The 23285-nt window shown below is 36.9% G+C and overlaps 1 protein-coding gene across 1 annotated transcript; it reads left to right on the forward strand.

The window, feature by feature from the left end:
• The first annotated feature begins 17711 nt into the window (after nt 1–17711).
• LOC144289146 (olfactory receptor 14I1-like) lies at nt 17712–18821 on the forward strand. Its single transcript, XM_077857413.1, has one exon. The coding sequence runs from the start codon at nt 17728–17730 to the stop codon at nt 18670–18672; it is 945 nt and encodes a 314-aa protein (XP_077713539.1). The 5' UTR covers nt 17712–17727; the 3' UTR covers nt 18673–18821.
• The last annotated feature ends 4464 nt before the right edge of the window (nt 18822–23285 follow it).

Raw genomic sequence — 23285 nt, forward strand, 5'->3', positions numbered from 1 at the left:
TAGAGGATTCTGTGGATCTATCTGGCAGAATATTTAGATCTGCAGCAAATGATTATCTTCTCTTCATGTCTTTGTTCTTCAGGGCACAAAAGAAAAGATTAAATGTTGAGGAGAGAATTCCATTAAGGAGAGAATAATTTCCCATGGTGTTGGGTATAAATCTCTGTTGATTGTAGGTATGTAAACGTCTCTTGTCCTCAAGAGAGACTAGAAGATAGATCCAATTGCCAGCAGGCAGGAACACCAGGTCCCAAAGGTCCTAGGATAATGGAATAGAATAGAACCAATATTTGCTACAATATAAACAATGCTGTTATGGAAATATTGTTCCATGTTGGAAACACACAAAGTAGATGCTGCCATAATTGGTATGATACTTTTATGGGCAATTGTGTCATAGGAGAAATAAATAAAGGCAGACCCTTAACAAAGAAGCCAAATTAGTTCCATGTTTAAAAGGATGGTTTCTGGTTAAAGCAGATTTTACCAAGGAATAATTTAAGCTTCTGAACTCATCCACAGTCTCCAATTAGATAAAATGTCTTGTGCTTTATTTATTTATTTATTTTTTAAAGATTTTATTTATTTATTCACGAGAGGCACAGAGATAGAGAGAGAGAGAGAGAGGCAGAGACACAGGCAGAGGGAGAAGCAGGCTCCATGCAGGGAGCCGGATGTGGGACTCGATCCCGGGTCTCCAAGATCACACCCCAGGCTGAAGGTGGCGCTAAACCACTGAGCCACCTGGGCTGCCCAAGGCATAGGCAGAGGGAGAAGCAGGCTCCATGCACCGGGAGCCCAACGTGGGATTCGATCCCGGGTCTCCAGGATCGTGCCCTGGGCCAAAGGCAGGCGCCAAACCGCTGCGCCACCCAGGGATCCCTTGTGCTTTAGACAATATAGTGTATTGTCACAAATGGACTTACTAACAGCAACATGTCAATTTAGTGCCACAATAGAGAGTAATATATTTTCAATGGTTTCCAGCAAGTCAACTATATATTGAAAGCACTAATGCAGAAAATGTGTTCATTTATGAATTCAAGTATATTCATTTATGAAAATTAGTTAAGCTGCTCACTATTTATGCAGTTTGTATATTTATAATTTGTGCACCTTACACAGTAAGTAATTTTATATAATTGTCCATCCACACATTTATCTTATTTTTTGATTTAAATATTAACATCTAACATTATAATCGTTTTTTCCTTTTAATCCATATAGAGTCATCATAAAATATACAATAATATTTTATCTTTCCTCTTTTGATTAAAATTTGGTCTTCTTACACATGAACAACACTGTGCATTTCAGGCTACATTTCTATGAGTTTTCTTTGGGATATTTATGGAAGGGCTTGGTGGGGAAAAAAGTGTACATTTGTTATTGAACTAGTTTATATTCTCAGCAATGTATGAGAATCCCAAATTCAGCTCACACTAACTACTGCAAAGTTCTAACGACTGATCTTCAAAATATTTGTACTTAATATCATTTTTATTTGAATTTTAAAAACTTTTATTTGAATTTAAAGAATGTATCACAATGTATGTGAACAGAAATAAAATGTGCATTTACAAATTCTTTCTGTCTGGAAGCCATTGCTTCTTCCAATGAAGGGGGGAACCTGGGCAACTCAGTCAGTTGAGCATCTGATTTCAGCTCAGGTCATGATCTCAGGGTCATGAGATCAAGCCCCATGCCAGGATACCTGCTCAGTGGGGAGTTTGTTTCTTTTTTCTGCCTCTCCCTCCAGCTTGCTCATACTCTCTCTCTTCTTCTCTCTAAAATAAATAAATAAATAGATCTTTAACAATATTATTTGTTTGGGATTTTTTTCTATCCTTGTTTAATAAAATTACAAATCTTTGACCACTCGAGTAATTATTATTTTCCTTTCAACATTATCTATGTGTCTGTTTTGAGGCAGTATCAAACAGTCTTGATGATCACAGCTTTATAGTCCAACCTGAAATCTGGCATTGTGATGCCCCAAGCTATGGTTTTCTTTTCTTAATATTCTCCTGGCTATTTAGGGTCTTTTCTAATTCTTATCTTTTCTAATTCCACACAAATCTTAATATTATTTGTTCCAACTCTCTGAAGAAAGTCCATGGTATTTTGATAGGGATTGCATTAAATGTGTACATTAACCTGGGTAACATTGACATTTTCACAATATTAATTCTTCCAATCCATGAGCATGGAATATTTTTCCATCTCTTTGTGTCTTCCTCTATTTCTTTCAGAAGAGTTATGTAATGTTTAGGGTATAGATCCTTTACCTCTTTGGTTAGATTTAGTCCCATCTTATGCTTTTGGGTGCAATTGTAAATAGGATTGACTCCTTAATTTCTCTTTTTTCAGTCTCATTGTTCGTGTATAGAAATGCCACTGACTTCTGGGCATTGATCTTGTATCCTGCCACACTGCCAAAATGCTGTATGAATTCTAGCAATCTTGGGGTGGAGTCTTTTGGGTTTTCTAGGTACAGTATCATGTCATCTGCAAAGAGGGAGAGTTTGACTTCTTCTTTGCCAATTTGAATGACTTTTATTTCTTTTTGCTGATTGCTGAGGCTAGAACTTCTAGTACTATGTTGAATAGCAGTGGTGAGAGTGGACATCCCTGTCTTGTTCCTGACCTTAGGGGAAAGGCTCCCAGTGTTTCCCCATTGAGAATGATATTGCTGTGAGCTTCTCATAGATGGCTTTTAAGATGTTGAGGAATGTTCCCTCTATCCTTACACTCTCTGAAGAGTTTTGATCAGGAATGGATGCTGTATGTTGTCAAATGTTTCTCTGCATCTATTGAGAGGATCCTATGCTTGTTTATTCTCCTGTTGATATGGTCTATCATGTTGATTGATTTATGAGTCTTGAACCAACCTTGCATCCCGGAGATCAATGCCACTTGGTCATGGTGAATAAACTTCTTAAACTTTTGTGGATTGCTCTTAAGGTACTATTGGGTCCTATTTGTTAGTATCTTGTTGAGATTTTTTCATTTGTGTTCATCAGAGATATTGGTCTATAACTCTCCTTTTTCATGGGGTCTTTGGTTTTCGAATTAAGGTGATGCTGGCCTCATAGAACAAGTTTGGAAGTACTCCATCTTTTTCTATCTTTCAGAACAGCTTTCATAGAATAGGTATTGTTTCTTGTTTAAACGTTTGATAGAATTCCCCAGGGAAGCCATCTGGCCCTGGACTTTTGTGTCTCGGGAGTTTGTGATGACTGCTTCAATTGCTCCCTGATTATTGGTCTGTTCAGGTTTTCTCTTTCTTCCTGTTCCAATTTGGTAATTTGTGGTTTTCCAGAAATGTATCCATATCTTCTAGGTTGCTTGATTATTGGCATATAGCTGCTCATAATAAGTTTTTAAAATCATTAGTATTTCCTTGGTATTGGTGGTGATCTCTGCCTTCTCATTCATGATTTATTGATTTCAGTCTTTTCTCTTTTGTTTTTAATAAGGCTGGCTAATGGTTTATCTATCTTACTAATTCCTTCAAAGAACCAACTCCTGGTTTTGTTGATCTATTCCACAGTTCTTCTGGTCTCTATTTCATTGAGTTTTGATCAAATCTTTTTTTATCTCTCTTCTGCTTGGTGTTTTATTTGCTGTTCTTTCTCTAGTTTTTTAGGTGCAAGGTTTTCTTGTGTATTTGAGCTTTTTCTAATTTTTGAGGGATGCTTGTATTGCGATGTATTTCCCCCTCAGGACTGCTTTTGCTGCATCCCAAAGATTTTGAATGGTTGTATCTTCATTCTCATTAGTTTCCATGAATCTTTTTAATTCTTCTCTAATTTCCTGGTTGACCCTTTCATCTTTTAGCAGGATGGTCCTTAACGTCCACATGTTTGAAATCCTTCCAAACTTCTTCTTGTGATTTAGTTCTAGTTTCAAAGCATTATGGTCTGAAAATACGCATGGACAATCCCAATCTTTTGGTATCGGTTTAAGACCTGATTTGTGACTCAGCATGTGGTCTATTTTGGAGAAAGTTCCATGTGCACTTGAGAAGACTATGTATTCAGTTGTGTTTGGATGTAAAGTTCTGTAAGTATCTGTGAAATCCATCTGGTCCAATGTATTATTTAAAGCTCTTGTTTCTTTGGAGATGTTGTGTTTAGAAGACCTGTCGATTATAGAAAGTGCTGCATTGAAGCCACCAAGTATAAGTGTATTATTATCTAAGTATGTCTTAACTTTGGTTATTAATTGATTGATATACTTGGCAGCTCCCACATTCGGGGCATATATATTGAGGATTGTTAAATCCTCTTGTTGGATAGATCCTTTAAGTATGATCTTCTCTTCATCTCTCACTAATCTTCGGGATAAATTTAGTTTATCTGATATAAGGATGGCTACCCCTGCTTTCTTTTGAGGACCATTTGAATAGCACCTTTTATTTTCAGGCTGTAGGTGTCCTTCTGTCTAAAACGAGTCTCTTGTAGACAGCAAATAGATAGGTCCTGCTTTTTTATCCAGTCTGAAACCCCGTGCCTTTTGATGGGGCCCATTCACGTTCAGAGTTACTATTGAAAGATTGAGTTTAGTGGCATCATGATACCTATTCAGTCCCTGTTTTGTGGATTGTTCCATTGGACTTCTTCTTAAAGGGGAATTTTAAGAGTCCCCCTTAAGATTTCTTGCAGAGCTGGTTTGGAGGTAACATATTCTTTCAGTTCTTGCCTGTCTCGGAGGCTCTTTATCTCTCCTTCCATTCTGAGTGAGAGCCTTGCTGGATAAAGTATTCTTGGCTGCATTTTTTTCTCATTTAGGACCCTGAATATATCCTGCCAGCCGTTTCTGGCCTGCCAGGTCTCTGCGGAGAGGTCTGATGTTAATCTGATATTTCTCCCCATATAAGTTAGGGATCTCTTGTCTCTTGCTGCTTTAAGGATCTTCTCTTTATCTTTGGAATTTGCCAGTTTCCCTATTAAATGTCGAGATGTTGAAAGGTTTTTATTGATTTTAGGGGGGGAATCTCTCTATTTCCTGGATCTGAATGCCTGTTTTCCTTCTCAGATTAGGAAAGTTTTCAGCTAGGATTTGTTCAAATACGTATTCTGGACCTCTGTCCCTTTCGGCACCCTCGGGAACCCCAATTAAACGTAGATTTTTCTTCCTCTGGCTGTCACTTATTTCCCTTAATCTATCCTCATGATCTTTTAATTGTTTGTCTCTTTATTCCTCAGTTTCCCTCTTTGCCATCAACTTGTCTTCTATGTCACTCACTCGTTCTTCCACCTCGTTAACCTTTGTCGTTAGGACCTCTAGTTTTGATTACATCGCATTTAATTGATTTTTAATTTCTGCCTAATTAGATCTAAATTCTTCAGTCATATAGTCTCTTGAGTCCTTTATGCCTTTTTTTTAATTATTTATTTTTTAATAATAGTCACACACACACACAGAGAGAGAGAGAGAGAGAGAGGCAGAGACACAGGCAGAGGGAGAAGCAGGCTCCATGCACCGGGAGCCCAATGTGGGATTCGATCCCGGGTCTCCAGGATCGCGCCCTGGGCCAAAGGCAGGGGCCAAACCGCTGCGCCACCCAGGGATCCCCCTTTATGCCTTTTTTATAGAGAGTGGCCAACTCTTGATTTCAGCTTAGGTCATGATCTGGAGAGCCTGAGGTGGAGACCTTTACGGGGCTCCATGCTCATCTGGGCGTCTGCTGGAGATTATTTCTGCTCTCCCTCTGCCCCTTCTCCTTCTGTGTCTCAAGTAAATAAAAGAAATCTTTAAAAAGATCATTACACCTATATTATAGGACAACACTCAGAAAAAGAAGAGAAAGAACAGGGGGTGGAATACTTGAGGAAGTAATAGCTGAAAATGTCCCTTAATCTGATGAAGGAAACAGACATCCAGACCCAGGAGACACAGAGAACTCCCATTAATATCAACAAAGTAGGCCAACAACAACAACAAAAATACATTGTAATTTAACCTGTGAAATATGGCAATAGAGAAAAAAAAAAAAAAACCTTACAAGTGAAAGATGAAATGAGTCCTTTACTTACAGATTAAGACCCTAAATCTAACTGCACATCTCTCCACAGAAACTTGGCAAGCCGGAGTAGAGTGGCATGATATATTTAAGTTGTGAGTGGGAAAAATCCACAACCAAGAATACTATATAATAGCTTTGCTATTATTCAGGGTAAAAGGAGAGACAAAGAGTTTGCAGACAAACAAAAACTAAAGAAGTTCGTAACCATTAAACTAGCCCTTCAAGGAATTTTAAAGGGAACTCTTTGAGTGGGAGAAAAGATCAAAATGACAAAGACAAGAAAAGAATAGAAAAAATCTCCAGAAAGAAAGACAAAATAAGTAATGGCACTAAATATATATCTATCTAAAATTACATTGAATGTAAATGGATTAAATGCTTCAATCAAAACAAATAGAATGTCAGAATGGATAAAAACAAGATGCATCTATATACTGCCTACAAGAGGTTCATTTCAGACCTAAAGGCAACTGCCCATTAGAAGTGGAGAAATGGGTATCCCACAAATGGATGTCAAGAAAAGCAGGAGTAGCAAAACAATTATCTGCAAAAATAAAGGAACTCCTTGACAATAATAACAATAATAGTAGGGGACTTAAACATCTCCCTGACATAGTGGACAGATTATCTAAGCAGAAAATCAACAAGGAAACAAAGGCTTTGAAAGAAATACTGGACCAGAGGGACTTACCAGATATATTCAGAACATTCCATCCTAAAACAGCAGAACACACATTCTTTTCAAGTGAATGTGGGAAATTCTCAACAGTAGATCACATACCAGGCCACAAGTCAGCCTTCACAAGTACAAAAAGACTTAGGTCATACTATGCATCTTTTCTGACCACAAACCTATGAAACTTGAAGTTAACCACAAGAAAAATTTGGAAAAACCACAAACACATGGAGGTTGAACAACAGGCTACTAAACAATGAATAGGCCAACCAGAAAATCAAAGAAGAAATTAAAAAATGCATGGAAACAAGTTAAAATGAAACCACAATGGCCCCAAACTTTTGGAATGAAGCAAAAATGTCCTAAGAGGGAAGTAAAAAGCAATAGAGAGCTATCTTAAAAAACAAGAAATCTCAAGTAAAAACCCAGCTAAAGGAGCTAGAAAAATAGCAACAAAAGACACCTTCAGCCAGCAGAAGGAAGGAAATAATAAAGATTAGATCAGAAATAAATGACATAGAAACTAATAACAAACAAACCCCCCCCCAAAACTCCCCCCAAACCAAACCAAACAAAAAAACACAATAAAAAAATCAATAAAATGCTTTTCTTTGAAAAACTTACTAAATTTGATAACTCCCTAGCCAGACTTGTCAAAAACAACAGAGAAAGGATCCAAATAAATAAAATTACAAATGAGAAAGGAGAAAGAAGAAACAACAGGAGGAAATAGAAAACTTGAACAAACCAATAGCTAGCAAAGAAATTGAATCAGCATTCAAAAAAATCCCAAGAAACAAAACTCCAGGGTCAGATGGCTTCACAGGCGAATTCTAGCAAACTTTGAAAGAACAGTTAATACCTATTACTCTCAAACTATTCTAAACAAATATAAATGGAAGGAAAACATCCAAAATCATTCTGTGAGGCCAGCATTACCCTGATACCAAAACCAGACTGACTCAACTAAAAAAGAGAACTATAGACCAAGATCCCTGGTGAAAATGAATGCGAAAATTCTCAATAAGATACTAAAAAATAAAATATAACATTACATTAAAATAATAATTCATCAGGATCAAGTGGGGTTTATTTCTGTGCTGCAAGGGTGGTTCATATTCACAAATCAATCAAAGTGATATACTACATTAATAAAAGGATAAGAACCAAACGGTCCTTTCAATAGATACAGAAGAGGTATGTGACAAAGCACAACATTCATTCATGCTACAAAACCTTAATGAAGTAGGTTTGCTGGGAATGTACAACATAATAAAGGCCAAATACCAAAAACCAACAACTAATATCATCCTCAATGAGGAAAAACAGAACTTTTCCTCTATAGTCAGGAACTAAACAAGACAGGAATGTCCACTCTCACCACTGTTATTCAACATAGTACTAGAAGTCCTAGCCTCAGCAATACAACAACAAAAAGATATAAAAAGCATCCAAAATTGGCAATAAATAAGTCAAACTTTCAGTATTTGGAAATGACATGATATTCTATATAGAAAACCCAAAGGACTCCACCAAAAAATTACTAGAATAATACATGCATTCAGTAAATTCATAGGATACAAAATCAATGTACAGAAATCTGTTGCATTTCTATTCACCAACAATAAAGCAAAAGAAAGAAATTAAGGAATCAAAGCTATTTACAATGGCACCAAATACCATAAGAAACCTAGGAATAAACTTAACCAAATTGCTAAAAGATCTGTACTTTGAAAACTATAAAACATGGCTGAAAGAATTTATTTATTTTTTAAATATTTTATTTATTTATTCATAGAGACAAACACAGAGAGACAGAGGAGAGAGAGAGAGAGAGAGAGAGAGAGAGCGGCAGAGACACAGGCAGAGGGTGAAGCAGGCTCTATGCAGGGAGCCTGACGTGGGACTCAATCCCGGGTCTCCAGGATCACACCCCGGGCTGCAGGTGGCGCTAATCCGCTGCGCCACCGGAGCTGCCCTGGCTGAAAGAATTCAAACAGGACTTGCAGTTCATGTTCATAGATCGGAGGAAAAAATATTGTTAAAATGTCTAGATTACCCAAAGAAATCTGCACTTTTAATGCAATCCCTATTAAAATACTACCAGCATTTTTCACAGAGCCAAGGAAGTAATCCTAAAATTTATATGGAACAACATAAGACCCCAAATAGTCCAAACATTCTTGAACAAGAAAAGCAAAGTTGGGGGCATTACAATTCTGGATTTCAAGTTGTATTACAAAGTTGTAGTGGCTAAGACAGTATGTTATTGGCACACACACACACACACACACACAAAGACACATAGGTCATTAAAACAGAATAGAAAACCCAGAAATGAACCCAAAACCATATGGTCAATTAATCTTCAAGAAAAGCAGCAAAGATTATCCAATAGGAAAAAGATAGCCTCTTCAACAACTGGTGCTGGGAAAACTTGACAGCAACACGCTAAAACTATGAAACTGAAACACTTTCTTACATCACACAGAAAAATAAGTTCAAAATGGATGAAAGATCTAAGTGAGAAGGAAACCAAAAGTCCTATCAAAGAACACAGCTGCAACCTCTTTGATATAAGAGGTACCAACTTTTTACTCTATATGTCTCCTCAGGCAAGGAAAACAAAAGGAAAAATAAACTATTGGGACTTCATCAAAATAAAAATCTGCACAGCGAAGGAAACTATCAACAAATCTAAAAGGCTGACCAAGGAATGGGAGATGTTATTTGCAAAATACATATCTGATAAAGGCTTAGTATCAAAATCTTTAAAGAATTTATCAAACTCAATCCCCTCTAAATTAAACTATCCAGTTAAGAAATGCACAGAACTCATGAGTAGACATTTTTCCAAAGAAGACACAGATGACTAATAGACACATGAAAAGGGATCCCTGGGTGGTGCAGTGGTTTAGCGCCTGCCTTTGGCCCAGGGCGTGATCCTGGAGACCCGGGATCGAATCCCACGTCAGGCTCCCAGTGCATGGAGCCTGCTTCTCCCTCTGCCTGTGTCTCTGCCTCTCTCTCTCTCTCTGTGTGACTATCATAAATAAATAAAAAAAATTAAAAAAAAATAGACACATGAAAAGATGCTCAACATCACTCATCATCAGGGAAATGCAAATCAAACCTCAATGAGATATCACCTCAAGACAGCATGACTAAAATTAACACCACAGGAAACTATAGGTATTGGCAAGGATGTGGAGAAAGGGGAATTCTCTTGCACTGCTGGTTGGAATGCCAACAGGTGCAGCTACTCTGGAAACCAGTATGGAGTTTTCTCAAAGTTAGAAATAGAACTGCTCTAGGATTAGAATTGCAATACTAAGTATTTATCCAAAGGATGCAAAAACACTGATTGGAAGGGATACATGCACCCTAATGCTTATAGTAGCATTATCAACAATAGCCAAATTGTGGAAAGAACTCAAATTTCCATGGACTGATGAATGGATAAAGAAGATGTGGTATATATACTCAATGTAATATTACTCAGCCATAAAAAAGGGAATAGAATCTTGCTATTCACAATAATATGGATGGAACTAGAGAGTATTATGTGAAGTGAAAAAAGTTCGATCAGAGAAAGGCAAATAAAAGGCAACCAACATATGATTTCACTCAAACTGTGGAATTTAAGAAACAAAACAGTAAGCAGGATAAAATAGAGAGTTAAGCCACGAGACAGACTCTTAACTATACAGAACAATCTGACGTTTACCTGAGGGGAGTTAGTGAGGGGATGGGTTAAATGGGTGATGGGTATTAAAGAGGGCACATGTACTGATTAACCTGGGCGTTGTATGTAACTGATGGATCATGAATTCTATACCTAAAACTAATATTGCACTGTATGTAACCATCTGGAATTTAAAATGTGGAGAATAAAATAAAATAAGAATTAAAAATAAATGATCAGTGGAAAATACTTTTTTGTTATTGTTCTTGACTTTGCTTACTGTCTTAATAACTAGGCTCATCATTTCCCTATAGACTTGGGTTCTATTATTATCCACTCCATATTCTGTTTTCTTTTGCAGCAGGTATTATTCCAATTTGATCTGTAAAAACTCTGCATGTACCTGAGAGCAATATCCCTCAGTCTACTTCTGGAAGCCAATTTGCTCCAGACTCCAGGGGCCCCCATCTCTGTGGGCATCTAATGGAAAATATTCTATGATATATTTTACACCATCTTTTCTTCATCACTGTGTTTGCACATTAATTTGGGCTGTTTCTTCTGGATATAAACAGAGGAAGAAGTCAGAAATATTGCCTTATCATCATTACTGCAGAAAGCGAATACATATCGAGAAACTACGTTATTTTATCAAGGTATTATTCATTTTCTATTTCTCAGGTTTTTATCCATTAAGGGAAAAATGAGTTTTACTTGTCATGAGGTTTATGTAACCAATAATTTCAACCTGTTTTTGAGAAAAACATGAAGACAGGTGTTTTATTAAAGTGATTTGATCATTCCCTTAGTTGTGCTATGTGATTTTTTTCAATAAAATAAGTAAACAAAATAACTTAGCTCAGGCAGTGTACATTGATTTTTATTAATTTAATTAGCTTAGAAGATACCTAATTCAGTTTGGAGCTATTAGAAAAAATACTTCATGGTAGAGATTTGTTTACTTTGTTTCTTAGCATTGAGAATTGTTTCTTAATACAAGTAGAATAAGAAGTAACTTTTCAGAAGTAGGAATCACCCAGAAAAGGCCATTTTGAAGTATGTGTAAGAAGACTTCATAGCGCTCAAATTAAATGTTTTCAAAAACTCATCTCATTTACTGCCATTTTGTTATTGTGGAAATTGAAACTCAAATTTAGTTTTAGCTTCCTCAATTTAAAGCAGCTCAGCTGTGTCAGAATATGAATAGAACTCAGACCTCCTTCAATCCCATCAGAACACAGGTTATCTTAGTTTTATTAACTTTATGAACTTGATTTATTAATATTTTGAGTGAGATATTGAGACATGGAGGAGGAAGATTAGGACTTAGGATATTCTTACGTAGTCAAATTGTGTATTTGAAGAAAATGATCCCAGGTGAATGAACAAGTTCAGAGGTTCTGTTCTGCCCAAGGCATATACCAGGAATGTGCTATCTAACTGGTACCTCCTCAAATGTCGTATATTTGAATAAAATAGGGATAGGCATAATATCCTGAAACTGCTCTATTGCATAGTTACCCCACATCCAGTGTAATCATGCTCCTCTGGCCTTTGACAGTCTTGGAATACACAGGGGGCTGAAGCAAGAACTCTTATACTCCTGCACTCTATGTATCCTCACATCTCTTGGGAAGTTTCTCCTCAAACTGAACTCTCTCCTGTCAACAGAAAGAAAGAATATTAAAACCCATTTATTCAAGATGCAGGAAAATTTTTGTACATTTATTTTTTGTCACTGACAAAGAGAAATTCCACAGCTGTCCATCCATTCCTCACATAATGTGTGGATTTATAACTCCACAACTAAAGAGAGAGAAGAGGCCATATTAAAGAGAGTAGGAAATACCAACTCATGGTTTAGGGAGAAAGAGATTGTGGGTCCTGTGTAGGTGAAGGAGCTGTGGTCACAAACAAGGGTGGGGGAAATAGAGGAGCACAGAAGAGTAATACACAAGGAGAATGTTTCCCCAAAGCCATTGGCTTAGAATATGAGAGGGGTTGAATTTCATTAGTTCTTGTTGCCTGGAACTTTAAGAATGGAATTGTAAAGGTCAGTTGGTTTGGCTGGGATAGAGCCCAGAGGGCACTGCCCTGCTCCTGGAGAGAAGGTAGGTAAACACTGGAGCCTGTCACTACTCGCCCATCCCCTCGCCCATCCCCTTCCCCTCGCCCCCCTCTCCTTCCACTACTCCTTGTTTGTTTCCCAGAGTTAGGAGTCTCTCATGTTCTGTCACCCTCTCTGATATTTTCCACTCATTTTCTTTCCTTTTCTCTTTATTCTCCAAATCTGCTCCTTCAGTATTTCTCACATCTATAAATGGCATACTATCCATCAGATTTCCCGAGACAGAAATCTGGTTTATATATAATAAAATGTAACCATCTTGGGGATCCCTGGGTGGCACAGCAGTTTGGCGCCTGCCTTTGGCCCAGGGCGCGATCCTGGAGACCTGGGATCGAATCCCACGTCGGGCTCCCGGTGCATGGAGCCTGCTTCTCCCTCTGCCTGTGTCTCTGCCTCTCTCTCTCTCTCACTGTGTGCCTATCATAAATAAATCAAAAAAAAATTTAAAAAAATAAAATAAAATGTAACCATCTTAAGTGTAAAAACAAAACAAAACTCTGAAGCATGTAAAGAGCAATCTGAAGAATGCCTGGGCACACGAGTGGAAGATTATTCACTTTTCTCCCAGTGCATCCCTGAGAGGAAGCTTTCAAGGAGACACCTACCAATGAATAAAGGAGCGGGCTAGCACCATTTCCCTCTCCTGTCCCTCAGCAAAAATACACAGCCATCTGCAGGAAGTAGTGCAGCACTTACACTGTCTGCCTAACTTGCTTTCACCCAACCCCTCACGGCTGCCATAGTTAAGATTCCTTCAGTTCTAATGTGGTGGACATCCAGGAGATGAGCACGAGCCCCTGCTCACAAGACATCTCCTAACCTGAAAGTTTGGCAGGGCTTCAGATCTGGTGGAGTTGGTGTCAGGTATCATTTTACAAGCAGACCAGTGCATATTCAGCTCAGGGATAAAACACTGCCCACAACAGGCAAGAGCAGCCACAATCCCACAGCAGAGCCCACACAGCATACACCTGAAGTGCCAGTCCCTAGACATGACAAGACTTCTTCCTCATAAGGAAGGCCATTACTTTCAGGAACAGGAAACCTACATGGCCTTTCTAACACAGAGAAGGAAAGATGGAGGAATTTATCCCAAATTAAAGAATGAGATAAGGTGATAGCCAGAGATCTAAGTGAAACAGATCTATAAACAACATGCCTGATGGAGAATTTAAAGCAGCAATCATAAGGATACTCACTGGGCTTAAGAAAAGAATAGAAGACATTAGGAAAACACTTACCACAGAGTTAAGAGTTAAAAAAAGAATCAATCAGTGATGAAGAATGTAATAAGGTAGACTGGAAACATGGTTTGTGCAGTGAACAGCTGGCTAGAGGATCTGGCAGTGGAACAAACTAGTGACTTAGAAGACAAAATAATGGAAAATAATGAAGGTGAACAAAAGAGAGAAAGAATTATGCAACATGAGTATAGACTGAGGGAACTCTGTATCTCTATCAAATGTAATAGCATTTGTACTATAGGAATCTCAGAAGAAGAAAGAGAAAAGGGGGGCAGCAAATTTATTTAAAGCAATAATAGCTGAAGCATTCCTAATCTGGGGAAGGAAACAGATATCCAGATGCAAAAGGCATAGAGAATTCCCACCAAAATCAACAAAAGTAGATCAATAGCAAGACATGTTGTAATTAAACTTGCATAATATAGCAATAAAGAAAAAAAAAAACTAAAAGCAGCAAGACAAAAGAAGTCCCTAACTCACAAAGGAAAACACATAAGGCGGGGATCCCTGGGTGGTTCAGTGGTTTAGCACCTGACTTCAGCTCAGAGCGTGATCCTGGAGTCCCAGGATTGAGTCCCATATCAGGCTCCCTGCATGGAGCCTGGTTCTCCCTTTGCTTGTGTCTCTGCCTCTCTCTCTCTCTCTCTGTCTGTCTGTCTCTCATGAATAAATACATAAATAAATCTTAAAAAAGAAAAAGGAAAACATATAAAGCTAGCTGGAGATTTCCTAAAAGAAAATTGGCAAGCCAGAAGAAAGTGTCATAATATATTAAAAATGCTGAGTGGGAAAAATCTGCAGCCAAGAATATTCTATCCAGCAAGGCTGTCATAAAGAAGAGAAGGAGAGGTAGGGAGTTTCCCAGACAAACAAAAATTAAAGGAGTTAATGACCACTAAACTAGCTCTGTAAGAAATATTAAAGGGAACTCTTTGAGCAGAGGGAAGTGACCAAAAGTGACAAAACCAATAAAGGATCAGAGAAAAATCTCCAAAAACAATGACAAGAATAAAATGGCAATAAATATATATCTATCATTAATTGCTGTGACTGCAAATGGAATAAATGCTCCAATCAAAGACATAGGGTGTTAGGATGGATAAAAAATAGGCTTATTTCAGACTTAAAGACAACTGCAGATTGAAAGTGAGGGGATGGAGAAGCATGTATTATGCAAATAAATGTCAAAAGAAAGAGTAGTAGTACTTACATCAGACAAACCAGACTTTTTGTTTCTGTTTTTTTTTTTTTGTGTGTGTGTGTGTATTTATTTATTTATTTATTTATTTATTTATTTATTTATTTATTTTGAGAAAGGATTCAAGGACAGACACAACACAGTAGATGCGCATTAACAAGCAGAAGAGTTTATTAAGGTGAACATACACTCACTCTCTAGATGTGAGAGTGAGCGAGCTCAAGGGAGAGGTACCCTTTTTTGTTCTTTTATTATTTTTTTTCCTGATTTGGTATCAGGATGATAATGGCCCCACAGAATGATGTTAAATGTACCCTCTCATCTACTACTTTTAAAATTTTCATAAGCTTATCATTAATTATTATCAGTTTTTAATGTTTGGTAGAATTCACCAAAGAAATCATAGGGTCTCAGGCTTTTCTGTGCTGGTTGATTTTGATTCTTAATTCAGTTTTCATTCTTGTTATTGGTCTACAAGAATTCCTATTTTTTGTATCTAGACCATTTTTAGGAATTACGCGTTTTTTTTCTAAATTATCTGATTTGTTAGTATATAAAATTATTTATAGTAATCTGTTATCACACTGTATTTATGCAGTATCTGTTGTATTGTTTTCTCTCCCATTTCTCATTTTTGTTTTTGAGCCTTCATTCATTTTCCTTAGTTAATGTAGTTAAAGCATTGTCAAGCATTTCTTTCTTTTTTAAGCTGGTCATTACTTTCAATGTAATGTTATTGTTTATTCTTGTCTCTTATTTACTTCTGATTTTTTTGTTTCCTTTTTTCTAGTAAATTTTGGACAAGTTTATTCTTTTTTTTAGTTCCCTGTGGTATAATTTTGCTTATTTGAATGCTTTTTCCTTAATATAAGCATTTATAGCATAGAAAATAAAATAGAATCACCATATGATTGAATAATTCCACTCCTAGATATTTACCAAAAGGAAATTAAAACACTAATTTAAAAAGATACATGCACTCCTGTGTTTATTTCAACATTATTTACAATAGCCAAGATACAGAGGCAGCTCAAGAGTTCATGGATCGATAAAGAAGATATATATATGTTGAAAATTACTCAGTCATAAAGAAGAATGAAATCTCACCATTGGTAACAGTATTGGAGGGTAAAATGCTATGTGCAATAAGTCAGAGAAAGACAAATGCCATTTGATTTCACTCATATGTGGAATTTAAGGAACAAAACAAACAAGCAAAGAAAAAAGAGACAAACAAAAAAAGCCCAGATTCCTAAATATAGAATAATGTGATGGTTACCAAAGGGGAAGTGGGTGAAGGGATGGGTGAAATAGGTGAAGAATATTAAGAGTAAACTTACCTTGATGAGCACTGAGTAATGTATAAAATTATTGAATCACTATATTGTACACCTGAGACTAGTAGAACACTAAATATACTAGAATTAAAAAAAAAAACAGTTTTGAGGATATGTTAGGGCATTTGAGTTTTCCTTCAAGCAAAATGGTAACTTGAATGATTTTTAAGTAGAGCATTGACATGATCTAATCGGAGTTTAGTAAGGCTACTCTAGTGTTGAGTAAAATATGGATAGGAGAGACAAAGTTTGGAGTTAGCAAATTCTAAATGAACCTGTTTAAAAAAGTTCAGGACAGAGAGAGAGAGAGAGAGAGAGAGTCAGAGAACATATTTTAACGTGAAACATGTGAATGAATTTAAAGGATATTCAGAGGACATGATCAATAGTAAACAAATTTTGATTCATGTTGATTGTGAAGTTTCAGTGGTATAGCCAGGAGTTACCAAATGTAGAGATGGCTACATGGAACAGAGGAAGAATTGGGAGATTTAGATGTGGGAAATTTTAGCATAGAGATGATGAGATGATGATTGACTTTATGACCCTTCTGTGTGCCAAAGAAGCCTATAAATAAAGTATCGGGTTTTTTCCTTAAAAATAAATCCACAATAGCTAAACTATGGAAAGAGCCCAAGGTGTCCATTGACAGGGATGGATAAATAAGATACATCAGCGTGGATGGAACTGGAGGGCATTATGCAGAATTAAATAAGTCAATCAGAGAAATACACTTATATGGTTTCACTCATATGTGCAATATAAGAATTAGCACAAAGGATTACAGGTGAAGGGATGGAAAACTGAATGGGAAGAAATCAGAGAGGGAGACAAACCATGAGATTTTTAACTATAGGAAACCAACTAAAAGTTGCTGGGGGTGTGGGTGGGGGGCATGGGGTTACTCTGTGATGGACCTTAAGGAGGGCACATGATGTAATGAGCTTTGGGTATTACAGGCAACTGAGGAATCACTGGACTCTACATCTGAAACTAATGATGTACTGTATGTTTGCTAAATGAATTTAATTTCAAAAAAATTTAAATTTAGGGCAGCCTGGGTGGCTCAGGGGTTTTGTACCACCTTCAGCCCAGGGCATGATCCTGGAGACCCAGGATAGAGTCCCATGTCGGGCTCTCTGCATGGAGCCTGCTTCTTCCTCTGCCTGTGTCTCTGCTTCTCTCTCTCTGTATGTGTCTCTCATGAGTAAATAAATAAAATCTTTAAAAAACCCCAAAATTTTAAATTTAAAAAAGTCTACCACCATCTCATTTACTTAAGTAATATTGAAGATATTTAATTTATTCCTTTAACTAGGGGATATAATTCCTACAGCATCATATTAAGACAATACTTTGTTTATTTTTCTTTGTCTTATTTTTAATTATTATGTATTTTCTTAAACAGAACACAGTTTTCCTTGCCCAATGGACAATCTCACAGAAGTGACAGAGTTCCTGCTCATGGGGTTTTCTGACATCTGCGAGCTACAGATACTTCATGCTGGACTCTTTCTGCTGATTTATCTGACAGCAGTGGTGTGGAACGTTCTCATCATGATTATCATTACTTTTGATCAGTATCTTCACCGGCCTATGTACTTCTTTCTGAAGAACCTCTCCTTTTTAGATTTGTGCTATGTTTCAGTCACTGTGCCTAAGTCAATCCACAGCTCCCTGACTCACAGTAACTCCATCTCTTACCTTGGCTGTGTGGCTCAAGTCTATTTTTTCTTTGCTTTTGCATCTGCTGAGCTGGCCTTTCTCACTGTCATGTCCTATGATCGCTATGTTGCCATTTGCCACCCCCTCCAATATGAAGCCATTATGACATCAGAAAAATGCCACCACATAGCAGCCATTGCCTGGCTGAGTTGCTTTATTTATGCATCTGTCCACACTGGCAACATATTTTGGGAGCCCATATCAAGATACAGAAAAATCCACCAGTTCTTCTGTGACATCTCCCACGTTTTGGCCCTGGTTTCCCATGAGGTTTTCTTTGCTGAGTTTGTGAGCCTGGCTCTGAGCTCCTGCTTTGTGCTGGTTTGCTTTGTTCTTATGATCATCTCCTATATCCAGATCTTCTTAACAGTGCTCAGAATCCCTTCAGTAGAGAGTAGGGCAAAAGCGTTTTCTACCTGCTCTCCACAGCTGATTGTTATTATGTTCTTCCTTACTACAGGGCTCTTTGGTGCCTTGGGACCAATTGCCAAGACTTCATCCATTCAAGATTTGGTGATTGCTGTGGCTTACACAGTTTTGCCTCCCTTCCTAAATCCCATCATATATAGTCTTCGAAACAAGGAGATTAAAGCAGCTATTTGGAGGATATTTGAGAAGATAAATTCTTTGCAAATTAGAAACAATTAGATTTTGCTAATACAAGATCTGTAACGAAAGACTAGGAGAGTATAAATACTTTATGGAAAAAAAAGATATTGGAAAAACTTGAGCGGCAGATTATTTCCAACCCATATGTAGAAATAAATACAAATATTTCTTCAAAAATTAAAAATCTCTTGATATCAAATTTTGCAAAATTGTGTAACTACAACTTTTGTGGTGTTCCATTCCTTCTCATTCCATATCTTTGAACTCATTTAAATACCTTATATTGAGCCTGATATCCTACACTCAAGTTACTATGTATTTGTTGGAAGGGGCCTCTCTCTCTCTCTCTCTCACACACACACACACACACACACAACTTTCTAGTACCTGATTTATCTACTTAGTAAAAGAGAGCATAGAACAAGCCAGGTAGTTATATAGGAGGTGAGTAAATTTGTTTTTTTGCCCAAAATTTAATAACATTTTTCTTTCAATCTTAGTTAATTCTATAAATCTGACAGGAAATTGAACTAAGCTTCATCAACAGTCTTTTTGGCAACCATTTAAATTGTCATGTTCCACTTTTGAAATGTTACAGTAATTATTGCAATAATAAAAACAGATAAATTTGATTTATACCTGACACAGCCTAAATATACATTTATGTTTATAGTAACTCAATCCTTATAATAACACAAGAAAATAACAGTGTTTGTTCTATTTATTTCATCCAGGTTTCATAAATATGAAAACTGAATTCAATCTCAAAAACATGCCAAAGTTACACAGCCAAAGCTATCCAAACCAAGAATTGATTCCAAGCAGTTTGATTAGAGCATTTATAAATTTATAATGTTATTCACAATTCTATGCTATCTTAATATCTGTAATAAAAATTAATGTTCTTACATATATATTCGTTATTATTATTTCTCCATGTTAGATTTTGTGGTTTTTTTAAAGATATTATTTATTTATTCATGAGAGATACAGACAGGCAGACAGACAGAGGGAGAAGCAGGGTCCCTGCAGGGAGTCCAATGTGGGCCTCAATCCCAGGACCCTAGGATCATGCCCTGAGCCAAAGGCAGACCCTCAACAACTGAGCCACCCAGGTCTTCTAGATTTTGTAGAAGACCCTAGATTTTGTATTCTTGTTGCTAGTATCATATTTAGGATAATTATAATTATTTTATATTAAAAGTTATAAAAGAGTGACATTTTTGGTGCCATTATTATCTGTTTTTCATAAAAGTTATTTTATTTTTTATTTTTTGTTTTGTTTTCTAAATAAATTTTTTTTATTGGTGTTCAATTTGTCAACATACAGAATAACACCCAGTGCTCATCCCGTCAAGTGCCCACCTCAGTGCCCACCACCCAGTCACCCCCACCCCCCGCCCACCTCCCCTAGTTCGTTTCCCAGAGTTAGGAGTCTTTCATGTTCTGTCTCCCTTTCTGGTATTTCCCACTTGTTTTTTCTCCTTTCCCCTTTATTCCCTTTCACTCTTTTTTATAAAAGTTATTTTAGATTGATAATATGATTTTTGAATTTTCTGCCTGTTTTATTCTTCAAAATAATTTAAATAGTTGTCTCTATTCCTCAAATATTTAATAGGTGACATTTGTAAACCACTTGTGATTAGAGGCTTTCTTTGAATTTTGGTGAAATTTCTTTGAAATTTCCATATATAATTAGTTAATGCATTTTTATAAATTTTACAATTTTCAAAATGGATATTTTCACACAAAATCGAATGTATTATTCTGGACTTAGTATCTGAGTTTATATCTGTGATGTAGCCACTAATTTCTTAAAATTATATGTTTTTGAAGACTCAGTTGATTATATTTTTTAATGTGTGGCTATTTTACTTTTAATTTTACTTTATCTTCACAGTAATAATTAGTTTCAAGTTCTTATGTATTTAATTTTTAAGTAGATATGATGTAATTCACATGGTGTACAAGTCTATGAGTTTTGACAAATATATGGAGTCATATAAATGTCTATGCCTTTACATACAAAAAGTCATATGTACACCATAACTCCCTCTTTAAAATATTTGGATCTTAAAAAACTTCCACTATAATTTTTTTATTAGAGTTCAAATTGCCAACATATAGCATAATACCCAGTGCTCATCCTGCTAAGTGCCCCCCTCAGTGCCCATTACCCAGTCACCTCAATCCCCCGCCCACCTCCCTTTCCAATATCCCTTGGTTTTTTCCCCAGAGTTAAGTGTCTCTCATGATTTGTCACCCTCACTGATATTTTCACTCCTTTTCTATCCCTTCTCCTTTATTCAATTCCACTATTATTTACATTCCACAAATGAATGAGAGCATATAATGTTTGTCCTTCTCCACTTGACTTATTTCAATCAGCATAATACCCTCCAGTTCCATCCACATTGAAGCAAATGGTGGGAATTTGTTATTTATAATGGCTGAGTAATATTCCATTGTATACATAAACCACATCTTCTTTATCCATTCATCTTTCCTTGGACACTGAGCCTCCTTCCACAGTATGGCTACAGAGGACATTGCTGCTATAAACATTGAGGTGCAGGTGTTCTGGGATTTCACTGCATTTGTATCTCTGGGGTAAATCCCCAGCAGTGCAATCGATGGGTCATAGGGCAGATGTATTTTTAGCTCTTTGAGAAACTTCCACACAGTTTCCAGAGTGGCTGAACGAGTTCACGTTGCCACACACAGTGCAGGAGGGTTCCCCTTTGTCCACATCCTCTCCAACATTTGTGGTTTCCTGTCTTGTTAAATTTCCCCATTCTCACTGGTGTGAGGTGGTATCTCATTGTGGTTTTGATTTGTATTTCCCTGATGGCAAGTGATGCAGAGCATTTTCTCATGTGCTTGTTGGCCATGTCTATGTCTTCCTCTGTGAGATTTCTGTTCATGTCTTTTGCCCATTTCATGATTGGATTCTTTGTTTCTTTGCTGTTGAGTTTAATAAGTTCTTGATAGATCTTGGAAACTAGCCCTTTATCTGATAAGTCATTTGCAAATATCTTCTCCCATTCTGTAGATTGTCTTTGAGTTTTGTTGACTGTATCCTTTGCTGTGCAAAAGCTTCTTATCTTGATGAAGTCCCAATAGTTCATTTTTGCTTTTCTTTCCTTTGCCTTCGTAAATGCATATTGCAAAAAGTTGTGGCCAAGTTCAAAAAGGGTGTTTCCTCTGTTCTTCTCTAGGATTTTGATGGAATCTTGTCTCACATTTAGATCTTTCATCTATTTAGAGTTTATCTTTGTGTAGGGTGTAAGCGAACGGTCTAGTTCATTCTTCTGCATGTGGATGTCCAATTTTCCTAGCACCATTTATTGAAGAGACTATCTTTTTCCAGTGGATACTCTTTCCTGCTTTGTCAAATAATAGTTGACATAGAGTTGAGGGCCCATTTATGGATTCACTATTCTGTTCCATTGATCAACGTGTCTGTTTTTGTGCCAGTACCACACTGTTTTGATGACCACAGTTTTGTAGTACAAACTGAAATCTGGCATTGTGATGCCCCCAGCTCTGGTTTTCCTTTTTAATATTGCCCTGGCTTTCGGGGTCTTTTCTGATTCCACACAAATCTTAAGATGGTTTGTTCCAACTCTTTGAAAAAAGTCCATGGTATTTTGATAGGGATTGCATTAAATGTGTACATTGCCAAGGGTAGCATTGACATTTTCACAACATTAATTCTTCTAATCCCTGAGCATGGAAAATTTTTCCATCTCTTTTTGTTTTCCTCCATTTCCTTCAGAAGTGTTCTGCAGTTTTTAGGGTATACATTCTTTACCTCTTTGGTTAGGTATACTTCTAGGTGTGTTATGATTTTGGGTGTAATTGTAAATGGGATTGACTCCTTAATCTCTCTTTTTCAGTATCATTCTTAGTATATAGAAATGCCACTGATTTCTGGGCATTGATTTGTTACTGACACACGGCTGAATTGTTGTATGAGTCCTACAATAACTGGGATGCAATTTTAGGTTTTCTATATTAGGTATCATGTCATCTGTGAAGAGGGAGAGTTTGACTTCTTCTCTGTCAATTTGAACGCCTTTTATTTCTTTTGTTGCATGATTCCTGCGGCTAGGACTTCTATTTTTTAATTTTTTAAAAGTTTTTTAATAATAAATTTATTTTTTATTGGTGTTCAATTTGCCAACATACAGAATAATACCCAGTGCTCATCCCGTCAAGTGCCCCCCTCAGTGCCTGTCATCTATTCACCCCCACACCCGCCCTCCACCCCTCCCACCACCACTAGATCGTTTCCCAGAGTTAGGAGTCTTCCTGTCTCCCTTTTTGATATTTCCAACCCATTTCTTCTCCCTTCCCTTCTAATCCCTTTCACTATTATTTATATTCCCCAAATGAATGAGACCATATAATATTTGTCCTTCTCCGCTTGACTTATTTCACTCAGCATAATACCCTCCAGTTCCATCCATGTTGAAGCACATGGTAGGTATTTGTCACTTCTAATGGCTGAGTAATATTCTATTGTATACATAAACCACATCTTCTTGATACGTTCATCTTTCGATGGACACTGAGGCTCCTTCCACAGTTTGGCTATTGTGGACTTTGCTGCTATAAACATCGGGGTGCAGGTGTCCTGGCATTTCATT

This window comes from Canis aureus, chromosome 18 (genome assembly GCF_053574225.1).
Source record: "Canis aureus isolate CA01 chromosome 18, VMU_Caureus_v.1.0, whole genome shotgun sequence".
Lineage (NCBI taxonomy): Eukaryota > Metazoa > Chordata > Mammalia > Carnivora > Canidae > Canis > Canis aureus.

What these genes read in the sequence shown, in the direction of transcription:
- LOC144289146 (XM_077857413.1), top strand. Translation starts at nt 17,728, where the DNA reads ATGGACAATCTCACAGAAGTGACAGAGTTCCTGCTCATGGGGTTTTCT.